The sequence below is a fragment of the Piliocolobus tephrosceles genome, chromosome 3 (genome assembly GCF_002776525.5).
Source record: "Piliocolobus tephrosceles isolate RC106 chromosome 3, ASM277652v3, whole genome shotgun sequence".
Classification (NCBI taxonomy): Eukaryota; Metazoa; Chordata; class Mammalia; order Primates; family Cercopithecidae; genus Piliocolobus; species Piliocolobus tephrosceles.
In genome coordinates, this window is record NC_045436.1 from 133294704 (window position 1) to 133307230 (window position 12527).

The 12527-nt window shown below is 41.9% G+C and overlaps 1 protein-coding gene across 1 annotated transcript in view; it reads left to right on the top strand.

The window, feature by feature from the left end:
- The window catches only part of KDR (kinase insert domain receptor), a 48106-nt gene that overhangs the window by 30670 nt on the left and 4909 nt on the right, over positions 1-12527 (top strand). The window contains exons 20-27 of the mRNA XM_023192242.2: positions 273-361; positions 977-1130; positions 3223-3320; positions 5880-6002; positions 6156-6267; positions 6484-6583; positions 6985-7090; positions 8204-8355. Of these exons, the coding sequence (XP_023048010.1) occupies positions 273-361; positions 977-1130; positions 3223-3320; positions 5880-6002; positions 6156-6267; positions 6484-6583; positions 6985-7090; positions 8204-8355 (934 nt within the window). The remainder of the gene's footprint in view (positions 1-272; positions 362-976; positions 1131-3222; positions 3321-5879; positions 6003-6155; positions 6268-6483; positions 6584-6984; positions 7091-8203; positions 8356-12527) is intronic.

Consider the following 12527-nt stretch of genomic DNA (forward strand, 5'->3'; position numbering starts at 1 on the left):
TCAAGTAATTGCATTGAAAAGCAAGTAGATGGGTGGGTTTTCTTTTGAAATTTTGGTTAATCTTGTGAAAATGTCTTCTGGAAAAAAGAAAAGCTATATATAATATAAAAAAGTTTATATAAGGGGATTGGGACCAGCTGATTTCTACACTCCTGTCCCAATGAAAGGTTGTAGCCTTCTTCTAAGGTGTTTTTGGGTTCATCACTATATTAAACACTTAGTGAGGAACACGAGTGAATACCCATTTTCCTTCCTGGACATGCTGCCTGCAGGGCCACTCATGGTGATTGTGGAATTCTGCAAGTTTGGAAACCTATCCACTTACCTGAGGAGCAAGAGAAATGAATTTGTCCCCTACAAGGTATGTCATTTCCTAATCCTGCTCTGGCCACATTATAAAATGAAGGGAAACTAAAAATGGTACAAGTTAATTTTTTAGTTGAAATTTTGTGAAGAACTTGTGAGGAGTCTTCTCATATTACCTATTGGCTGTTATAACTTCCTCTTTTACCTTCTGGGGGCCATATGTTTCTGTTCTATTTTTGTGATTTTAATCTGCTGACCCATTATAGAGTGTGGACATGGGAGAGAAGGCAGGTATGATCGGGGAAAGGGGAGGGCGGAGGGTAGGACAATTCTGGGTTATTCTGTCTCTCCCCTAGCCATATTTGGCCCCTGGAGTGTAAATCCCTCTGTGAAGAGCACCCTAATGCTGAGAGTGTGTCTGAATGCAACTCGAAGTGGCATTTGTGTCTTTAAGCTAAAGAAGGAGCTAGGCTTTGTGGAAGAAATGCTATCATGCACAAAACTTGCCCCAAATTTCAGCTCAGAGATGGCATAATCCTGAAATTTATGTCCTCGCCTGCTTTTTAGTAGTTTCTGTTATCTCCACCATTTATCACATTTTAAAGGTTGTAAACTTTTAAAGACTCATTTTGTGTTCAAGGAGTTTGTTTTTTCCTTTGCTTTTTTATAGACCAAAGGGGCACGATTCCGTCAAGGGAAAGACTATGTTGGAGCAATCCCCGTGGATCTGAAACGGCGCTTGGACAGCATCACCAGTAGCCAGAGCTCAGCCAGCTCTGGATTTGTGGAGGAGAAGTCCCTCAGTGATGTAGAAGAAGAGGAAGGTACTAGCCAGTGCTTCCTGCAGGCTATGGCATACTCTTGTCGGAGCAGACAGGGTGATAGGGTGTCACAAGGAATTTGATCATGGGAAAAGTCCAATACTACCTCATAATTTGAAAGAGACCTGAATTTCTATAACAGACTGCCTCCATTCTGCCTCCCCAAAAGTGAAGTGTGGAAGCCCTAGACCAGGAGGTGAAGCAGAGCTAGCCTGAGAAATCTACGTGGTCCAAGTGGGATAAGCAGTCAGTTACAACCACAGCAGTGTTCCTAAAATACTGGTTCGGCATTTATTAGTGGGAGAGGCTACAAGTTTTCTGGTAGTTGAGTAGCCTCTCCATTGCACTGGAGAGCCCCAGAGTGGTTCAGCCCCATGTTGCATGCTTTACCTGTGCAAAAGTCTTTCTCTTCATTATACCTAACCATCCCAAAGGCAGTTTAGGAGCCATCTGTTGTTTCTACCCTACGCCAAGTGGCTTATCAAGTCTTCCTTCCAACCATTATTCCTCAGGGGAGTCTTGATAAATATCCTGGCCTTTCAGTTATGTTTCCAGTGATATTTTATTTATTTGCTTTTATTTTTATATTTTTGAGGTGGAGTATCATGCTGTTGCCCAGGCTGGAGTGCAATGGTGCGATCTTGGCTTACTGCAACCTTCGCCTTTTGGGTTCAAGTGATTCTTGTGCCCCAGCCTTCTGAGTAGCTGGGATTACAGGTGCCTGCCACCACACCCAGCTAATTTTTTTAAAAAATATTTTTAGTAGAGATGGAGCTTTACCTTGTTGGCCAGGCTAGTCTCGAACTCCTGACCTCAGATGATCTGCCTGCCTCAGCCCACCAAAGTGCTGGGATTATAGGTGTGAGCCACCGCGCCCGGCCTCAGTGATATTTTAGTGCTCTTTATGGGTGGAGCTGTGGTCCTAAGCCTAACTTCCAGGACTCCAGCCGGCTCCAGGACACACTGTATTTCTACCTCCTTCAGAAGGAGCAGAGATAGCGTTGTGGATGTAGAGATGGGTGACAGGCTGGCTCCCCTAGAGGCATAAGTCTAGAGGAATAGTGAAAGAAGCCCACTCTGTTTCCCTTGACATGAGGCTACAGAGAGAATTTGCATTTAACTCCTTGTCCTTAGTAGCTGAGAAGGTAGTGTGAGGCTGGGACTTGGTCTAGAAGCACATGTGGAGGCGGTCTAGGCTTCATTTAGCTGGGCCCCCACTGAGTGGTGCTGCCTCTACCCTGCTCTTTCTCTTTCAAGAAACAGTGGCCAGTGAGCCAGAAACCTAAGAGGTTGAGTTGTTGAGAAAAAGGCTCACAGCCTTTTAAATACTTATGAGGTTATTACTACAACTGAGTTTTTGTTTACTCTGGTCTTTGTCTCCAGGAAAGAAGCCATAAGTCTTATCTGACCAAAGAGATGATTTTGAAACACCCATTTAATATCTTAGTGTTTATTTGTACCAGTTGCACTGAAGTAAATACACCAATTTACGTAAATGTGTCTTTCCATGTTTCTGTTATCTCTCAGGAAAAAACATCCTCCCAGGCCAGATTTAATGTATTTACAGCACTTTTAAAGTTTGAAAATGAATTAAATATATTTCTAGTATTTTTAGTTATCTATTGCAGATTATAGTTTGACTTTTGGCTTTTGTCCCAGGACAAATCCTGGAGAGAAGAGATTCAATGACCCCGAATATTGTTGTCTTATTTTTAGAGTTCTTGATATGAAACTATTGTTTATCCCTCTGGGTACATGACAAAAAACAGTGTAAGTGGCAAATTTGGAAATGTCCTCTTTCTTTCCCAGATTATCTAGGTCAATATTACCTTATTCTACCTCCTGGATTTACTGGTTCAATTTGGCTAAAATGGAAAAACCAGTATTGTTCCTAAGGGATGTGATGGAGGCTAATGATATTGGGATTCAGGAGATTTACAGAAGATACATTGACTCATTTACATTGACTCTCTGTTTCTATTTCCTGAAAATTTAACTCCCAAGTCTTAAAAAGATTATTACTCTAGCAAACTTAGAAACAAATCACACCAATTCATGAAAATACTGATCTCCATCCTCCTGCCTCTTCGGACAGCTCCTGAAGACCTGTATAAGGACTTCCTGACCTTGGAGCATCTCATCTGTTACAGCTTCCAAGTGGCTAAGGGCATGGAGTTCTTGGCATCACGAAAGGTAAGACAGGTTGAGGGGAAATCAGTTATCTTTTCAGATCACAGATTTGGAAATAAGATGTCCAGTGTCAGTCATTGGTGCTTATTTGGGATTGTAATTCATTCACCACTTCTGCGTCTTTTAGAAGACCTCTACTGGGGAGGCTCTATTTCTGCTAAGTAAGAGTGGTTAAGGAGTTCATGAAATTAAGCTGTATAATAAAGGCTTGTCAAGCATCTACTAAGTGTGAGGTAGTCTTCTGAGCACTGAGGATACTGGGGTGAACAATCAGGCAAAGCTCTTCACCTTCATGAAGTTTATAGTTCTAGTGGGTAGAGCAAACAATAAGCAATATAAACAAGTAAAACATGTTGTAGGTTAGATGGGAGTAAATGTTATGGGGAAATAAAGCAAGAAAGGGTTATAGAATATACAGGAGCAATGCACTTACGTATGTTTATGCTTCTCTCTGTGTGTGTACATCCATTTTAAACAAGGTAGACGAGGAAGGCTTTACTAAGAACTTGACATTTGAGCAATGACCTGGAAAGGGGAGGGGCTGAGCCCTACAGATATCTTGGCATGAGAATCATTTTTAATTTATTTTACATTCATCAACATCCATCAAAAAGTATTTGTTAGGAGTATAATTAGAAACGAGGAAGGACAGGCTTCAGATGAGAGCGATTAAAGAGCTAAAATTAGAAAAGTAGGCCAAACAAAGGCTGAGGTGGGGACGTGACAAGTTACAACTATTCCAAAGGTTGTAAACACCAAGTGGGGAGCAAGGCTGGTGACAGTGACTCTCCTGGAAAGGGTAAAATGTGCAATTTTTTATTAAGTAGCAGTACTTCAAATTAAAGATCAGGAAGAACTATCGGTTGACAGAATATATTCGTGCAGCCTAATGAAGAAAGAAAGACTTAAGTTGTGTATATATATATTTTGTACTTCCTAAATTAGAATGAAATCTTCCACCCATGCTTTCCCCTGAGGTTTAAAGCTTCTCATAGCACTCAAGGCCTCAGGCTCTTTGATGTTTCTGCTCGGTAGCTCTTGTGTTCTCTCTCTCAAGGGGAAGGAGGAGAACTGGGGCCTTACAGGGTTTTCCCAAAGAGAAAGGCCCTTTACACTGCTTGGAGATTATGATTCATTATTACTATTTTTTTATGGCTGGAATTTGCCACTTACTCAGGGTTCCTTTTGGGGACTAGGAAGAGAACGGACTTGAATGTGGGAATCCTTTAAGTTGTTTTATATCTACCAGATGATTTCTTGAATCCACTTGGTTGTTGGGTTAAAAAAGGAAACTTTTTGTTTGGGGGGAAAAGTCAAAAATACTGTCTGTTTTTCGGAATTCCCAGTGTTGCTCAATTGTGTTGACAATGTGCTTCTGAATATGCCTTGTTCAGAGGAGAGTGCCATACAGATTTGAGGTGTGGGAAGGTCAGCAATGCCTGGCTTACACGATCACCCCTCCAGTGAGTTAAGAATTCTCCCCTTGGCCGGGAATGTTGGCTCATGCCTGTAATTCCAGCACTTTGGGAGGCCAAGGAGGGTGAATCACCTGAGGTCAGAAGTTTGAGACCAGCCTGGACACCATGGTGAAACCCTTTCTCTACTAAAAAAACAAAAATTAGCTGGGTGTGGTGGCACACCTGTGGTCCCAGCTACTTGGAAGGCAGAGGCAGGAGAATCACTTGAACCTGGGAGGTGGAGGTTGCTGTGAGCTGAGATTGCACCACCGCACTCCAGTCTAGGTGACAGAGCGAGATTCCTTCTCAAAAAAAAAAAAAAAAAGAAAAAAAGTTTTCTTCTAAGCCATTGATTCATTTCTTGTGCTCCCCAAGACTCATTTTCTCACAAAATATCACATGGAGCTAAAGCTGCCAAGTAGTAGGAGGTTAGGTGAAGTTTGGAGGATACAGAGAAAGGAGAAACTGAGAAGCTACAAGGAAGAGAAAGAAAGTCAAGATTAATCTCATTATATTATTAATGCACTAGAGAACTAACCTGACTTGTGATAGGCTGAAATTGCCTTAATAGACATTTATGATAGCTCAGCACTTTGAAATCAGGGGAAGCCCCACTGGGAATTGTTTATCAGAGCCAGTCTGACTTCAGCCTCATACGGAAGGGGGAACCAACAAAGAGCACTAAACCAATGAGAGCCCCTTGTTTCTGACTTCCGTGCATTCATTCAAAAAACAAATCCCATTCTGGGACCTCCTTAGAATAACACGTTTTTAACCAAATATGGGGCCAGGCAAAAGGGATGTGTGGATGTGACCAGAAACACAGTTTTAATTGTGTCCTAGAGGAGCCTATTTATGATTCCGTCATCATATTATAACTTAATTATTTAACTCTAAAGGCTGGGGCTGTTTATGGAATGAGCAGATGTGTGTCTCAGCAAAGCTCACAGATATTTTTCCTGAAGTGTTGTTAAAAGATACTAACCCAGTCCTTGTTAATCAGTTGGCTTTCTGATGTGGGATTTTTTTTGATGCATGAGGTCACAACAGATGTGAAAGAGATCAGCTGTGCCGAGACCTAATGCACACACGATTCTCTTTGCAGTGTATCCACAGGGACCTGGCGGCACGAAATATCCTCTTATCGGAGAAGAACGTGGTTAAAATCTGTGACTTTGGCTTGGCCCGGGATATTTATAAAGATCCAGATTATGTCAGAAAAGGAGATGTAAGTTTCAAACATGAATCCAGTGCTTGGTTAAGTAACAGAATTAAAACTCCTCATAGAGAGCTTCAGGACCTGTGTTCAGGAACAAAGGAAGTTTTTTTCTTCAGATATTTGCTAATTTGGGTTCTGAATCCTTGTCTTCTACACATGTAGGCTCGCCTCCCTTTGAAATGGATGGCCCCAGAAACAATTTTTGACAGAGTGTACACAATCCAGAGTGACGTCTGGTCTTTTGGTGTGTTGCTGTGGGAAATATTTTCCTTGGGTAAGTCATTTCTCTTTGTGCTTCCATCCAGACTCCAAAGAGGAAGACAAAAGTTGTCTTTTCCTCTCTTGTACTTCATGTCTATCAGACGAAACTTCTAGGAAGCTTTGAAAAAAAAAAAGACATGTACGTGATGAGGATTTGTAAGATTCAGGCGCGGGGTTTTCTATAAGAGAAAATCAAATCAAAGAATGTCTCCTCCCTGTTTTATTCTAGGTGCTTCTCCATATCCTGGGGTAAAGATTGATGAAGAATTTTGTAGGCGATTGAAAGAAGGAACTAGAATGAGGGCCCCTGATTATACTACACCAGAAATGTAAGACTTTAAGAAGTGTTCCTCTGTTCTCTTTCTTTGCTCGCAAATTCTCCTTGCCTGGAAGACTTTCCATTATATAGACTTTCTTCATTGCCCAGTGTCCTGCTTTTACTTTGGGGCCTTTCTTGATAATTTCAAGCATGGAGTTACCACTTTTTGAAAATATAGTGCTTTATTATTCAAAGCAACCAGTTAGTTTTTATTAGATGTTGCTTTAGATGTTTTGTTTTTTATACACATTGAGCCTCTGGAGTATGGGACTCTGTGTCTTACACAGTTTTGTATCCCTATTTAGCATCTCGACTCGTGGGCTCTTTATAAATGTGTACTCATTTTAGTGCTTATTTTCATCATTCAGGAAGAAAGAGGCATTTAATGAAATCAGTGTTTTGCTTCTCTAGGTACCAGACCATGCTGGACTGCTGGCACGGGGAGCCCAGTCAGAGACCCACGTTTTCAGAGTTGGTGGAACATTTGGGAAATCTGTTGCAAGCTAATGCTCAGCAGGTTTGTCACCTCCATCCAAGAAGCGCCTACAAAGAGTACTTAGATGTCAAGGACGTCCCTACTGCCTGAACTGTCTCATGGCTACCATGCCATCCTCTCAGCCATTGAATAATCTACTGTATTCTTCTACATCTGAGCAGTATTGCTTTTCTAAAAGCTGCAATTACCCTTTTAGGCAGATAGGATTCTAATTTATGACCTGGGAGCAGACCACTCTGATTTCTACCTACTTATCTTTTTGTTATATCTTCAAATGCTCTTCTAAAGCTAAAACAAACAAACAAAAAATCTGGTTGATCCACAGAAGATCAACAATGGAAGAAATTTCAAGAAATTTTTAATAAATTCTGCAGGCAAAAATACATCTAAGCTATGCAAAAGAGATGGTTTCTGTCTTGGTATCATCCCAGGTTCTTATAACTTCCACTGGAAGATTTTAAAGTTGTAGTCTTTACTATTGGAATGTTATTTAATCTCCAGTCAATGCCTCTTACTATAATGGAAGCGAATTTCCTCTTTCTTTTCTTTTGAACAGCTGGGGGACAATAGGTCAGCTCTATTTTTATCAATAAACCTTCCAAACATTTACAGATATCAAATAGTCATTTATTTCTTTTTCTTGATGCAATAATATTAAGTTGTGCAACCTTTTCTCAAAAGACCCATTTTCGTATCCATTTATTGCTTTTCTTTAGACTGTCATCCGTTTTTCCATTGCCTTGAAATGTGGTAGCTAAAACTGGATACCATGCCCTTTGAAGGGCTTGGCTCGTGTGGTTAGGGCTTTGTGAAGGAGTGATGTTTTGTTCTGTGTAGCTCCGTGTGTTCTGTTGTTACCTCTCTGACCACAGCCTGCTTTCTCTTCTTTGTAACTGCACTTCCCTGTGGGCTCCTCACCCATCTCATTTTTAGTTCTCTCCTTTAATATACCTTCCATTTCAACAGCTTTCTGTTTCTGATACATGATTTGTAATGTTGTCTTAAAGTTCTGTGTTCACATATGAAAGCCACATGCCCTATGTAGCCAAGAAGCCCCTGTGCCCTTTGTTTTTAATGAAAAGGCACTTGAAGAACTGAAGCCATAACAACAGTCTTCTGTGTTTATTGTTTCAGGATGGCAAAGACTATATTGTTCTTCCGATATCAGAGACTTTGAGCATGGAAGAGGATTCTGGACTCTCTCTGCCTACCTCACCTGTTTCCTGTATGGAGGAGGAGGAAGTATGTGACCCCAAATTCCATTATGACAACACAGCAGGAATCAGGTACAGTATATGGCCTGACATCCCCTGGGGGAGGGTAACTTCAAGGCCATCTCAGGGAGGGGGATTGGAAGTGGAAGGAAGTCCATGTCTAAGGCTGCTGCATCCTACTTCCACATAACCTTAGCCCTGAGGTTAACATCATGGGGAATGCTCCTGGAAGAGGGCCTGGGTAGGTGTGCTTCCTCCCATCTGTAGCCCACGCTGCTGCCACAGCATTGCCTTTAAGAATTCCAAGCCCTGCAGCTGCAATAGCTGGAATGCCACAGTTTGCTAATCTCCGGAATAAAGAGACCAGTTTTACAAAGACATCTGCATTTAAATTATCCCCATGTATGCTTTTATTAATGTGAATTAAATGGCTTAGGAGAGATTCAGAAAGGAAGAGTTCTGTGCATGCATGAGAACACACTTATGGCTCTCTGGCAAGGATACAGAATGCCATGGGTCTGTGTCCTGAATTAGACTGCATGCTGCATCTCAGGAGCCCCTCCCACGTCTGATTTTCAGTATTTTATTTGCATAGTGGGAAGTCTGGAAGTGCATATTTAAAACACATGCACTGCAGTCCTTTCCTGGTTTGTAGAGGGGTTCTGAAGGCAGCTTTCTTTTTTCTCTCTCCCAGCACCTGTGCATAAGGAAAGAGTTGGTGTGGTTTTCTACAATATGATATTAAAATTGCCCTTTACTAAGGCTGGGACTATTTCACTTTGCTTTGTTTCCTTCCCAACCCCTTTGGATGTTTTCCTGCTTTAATGGAATCCCTGACAGCATGGGTCCAGCCTGCCAGCCAGAGTGTGCCCGGGCTGCAGGGAGGGCCAGGGAGCTCTCTCATGTCCAGAGCATGGCCAGGTTGCCACATGGCAGGGATGCTAAGGAGAAACTTGTGGACAGTTTGCCTCTTAGAGTCATGCAGGGCAGCAGAAACACTGATTGGAAGGAAGAAAGCTTAGAAGCCAGCGAGTGAGCTGACCATTCCACCGAAGTCAAAAGTGTTAGGCATATTTTTAAAGAACTTTGCCATGTATTATCAGATGTTGCCAACATCATAACACTCAGAGTCAGGCAAAGTAGAAACAATGATCTTTTTTTTGATGTATTATTGAATGCAAGGCTCAGTTCTATTACCCGAGGGCAGTACAAACTTGTGGTTAAAGATCAGGTATTAGAGTCAGATAAAACTGAGTAGGACCCCCAAGTCTGCCTTGTAGCAACTGTGAAACTTGGGGCAAATCATCTACCTTCTGCCTCAGTTTCTTTATCTGTGAAATGAGATAAGGTCAGTGGTGCTGTTGGAAAATGGCTGTTTTGAGAGTTGTAAGATATAATCTATTTCCAAGCACCTGACCCTTGAAAGCACTCAGTAAAAGATACCTATTAAGTGAGCTGCTTAAAATCACATCCTTGAGATGAATCCAGTTCCTCTGACACCTGAGTCCATGTTGTTTCCTCCCATGCCAAGGAGGGCCCTCAGAGAGAAACAGTCATGAAATGAGACTACAGTTCCACTCCTGTGTTTACACATTTCCAGTTCAAGTTCAGCCGGCCTTTTAGTGTGACAATGGTTCCCCACACACCATTATTGCCTCCCCCTTTATCGGAAAGCCATTTGATCATGAACGATATTCCATGTGTTTTCTGTGACCAAGTAGAGTGATGATCCGAGTTAGCAGCCTCCTGGCTCGCCGGGTGCTTTGCATGTGGTGCTGAGAAGGAGAAGAAATCATGTTTGTGTAATGGAAGCACCAAATACGATGTTGGATATATAAAAGGGCTGCTAACATTTATCCCCAGAAGCGTGGACAAATGTGACACCACTCTCCCAGCACAGGCCTGGCTCCTATTTTCTGTCTGTGATTTTTGAATTGTTTTTTCCAGTCCAGTTTCTCTTTTATCCTGCCATAATTTAAAAAATAAAATGAAAATTGGAGTCTTTTGTCTGCATCTCTTCTCAACCTCCTCCACCTTTTTTCCTTTTTATAAAATAAAACTCGTGGTCACATTTTAGTCATCTGGTTTTGAAGAAAAGCAGATAGAGGCATTTGCACATGGTATGCTTCATTCTGTTGCTCTCCTGGGGTTCTGTTTCTCTGGGGAGAATGAGTTGAGGCTGGGGTACTTCTCAGGGGGCTTGTTGCATCCTCTTATGGGTTTCTGGCCAAGTACAAAAGCTGAGCAGTCTTTCTCCTTCTAATTTTCAATTCTATTGCATTATAAATAGAGCTGGACAGAGACATCACTGTGGGAGCTAGCCTCATGATTTGTGGCCCCTTTAAAGCATTTGAAAAATATTTACTTAGCATTTATTTAGATAGGGACCACTCATGTCTAGACTTAGCTTTGCCTCTAATTTCCCCTGTGGATCAGTTCTGGCCTCAAGTTTGCATGCTTCCTGCAAGAAAGCACATACTCACTGGGCTCATCTTTCTTTGAGGGCAGTTTGGGGACCATCTGCAATTGCTGTCATTTTCTCTGGGAGTTTCACCTCCCACATCAAGCAGCTTATCAAAAATTTCTTTGTAGTACTTTCTTAGAGAAAGGTTTTGGTGCATACCATTTTCTTCATTTTGGTTAATTGTTAGTGATGATTAAATGGCCCTTGTAGATTGATGCTTGGGATAGCCTGCTAGCTAGGTATTCCTGAATTTGGCTCTACCATTAGACTGCTTGAAGTGGGACTGTCCTTTCTGCACTTTTTGTCTGTTTCACATCCCATACTTACACCCCTGACCCTGCTACTGCGTGATCAGTGCATGCATGACAAGAGAACAGCACTGTTCACATACTGGGTGCTTAATAACGGCTTGAACAATTGTGTCTGCTGTTTTCTTCTTTCTTTTCCCTCCTGATACGCTTCCAAGGGAGTCTGTATGGAGTAGAGTAAAACAAAAACAAAAACTTCACATGGGCTTTGGTGTCTGAAGGCCTAAGTTTGAGTCCCAGTTCTACCCTTTATTAGCCATTTTCTCCCTAATCCTTGGCTCCCTCATCTCTAAAGGGGAAATAGTTAAAAGACCTATTTCTCCATTTTAGGAGGAACATATGCACCATGGTCTGTGGAAATGCTTTGTCAATCATGAAAGGATCACGCCATTTAAAAAATTACTGGATTAAGAATTTAAGGAGCTGTCCTTTCTAAAACAGCTAAATTATTTTCCAAACTTGCCAACCCTAGTTGATTCTATTCCCTAGATATCTCTAGAATGAACCCATGTCTCCAAATCTCATGGGCATTCCATTTTTCTAGCCAAGCTGCCTTTCTTTCTCCTGAAGAAGTGCAGTATTTTTCTCATGGGTCTTATGCCTCTAGTCTTATTCTTTTCAATCCACAGTCAATTCTCTAAAGGGCATATCTGATCTTGTCAATCCCATGCTTAAAATCCTTCAGTGGCTTCTCATTGCCCTCAAAATAATAATCCAGACATTCCAGTTATGTGATTTTGGATAAGTTCCTCAACCTTTCTATGCCTTGGTTTCCTCATCTGAAAAGCGGGAATAGTAATACTCACCCCTAGAGAGGTACCGTGGTGAACACATCATGAGATGCTGCTTAGACAGCATCTGGCATAGTGTCAGGCATGTGGCAGATTATCAGTGAGGGCTTCCTGAACAAGCGAATGCAGGAATGATTGACTATGGTACCAGTAGTTTTTGACAACCATTACTTTTAGGGGTTGGACTTACGAGAAAGTAGACTTCGATCGCACCCTGTGTATCATATCCTCTAACTTGTGGAGTTTCCTGAGTGAGGGTATCACCTGTAAATCTCATTCTCTCCTCTCTGTACAGGGAGGAACCAGCCTCTTAGGGTAGGGGAGAGAGATTTAATTTCCATTCTTCTCCTGTGGCCCAAGGTCTATGCAGCATGTTCCAGAAGGCTGCTTGTAGTGGGAAGTAGGCTGGTATAGGAATGAAGAGTGTATTTTCTGTCTCGTTGGGTCCTCCCAGTGAGTAGGACTTCCCTTCCCTCACTTGGGCTGTAAGTGATTTTGATAGCATCAACTAGACTCACCCAAAGCCATATGGCCGGGAAGGAGCCTTCCCAAGAAGGAGAGGATCTGTTGTTCAAAAAGTCTTATTATTTGGACTCCTGAAGGAAGCTTTGGAAGTCAAAGGAGAAAAATGAGCTTTGTTTGAGAGAGCATTATTCTTCCTAAGAACAGTAAGCCCAACAT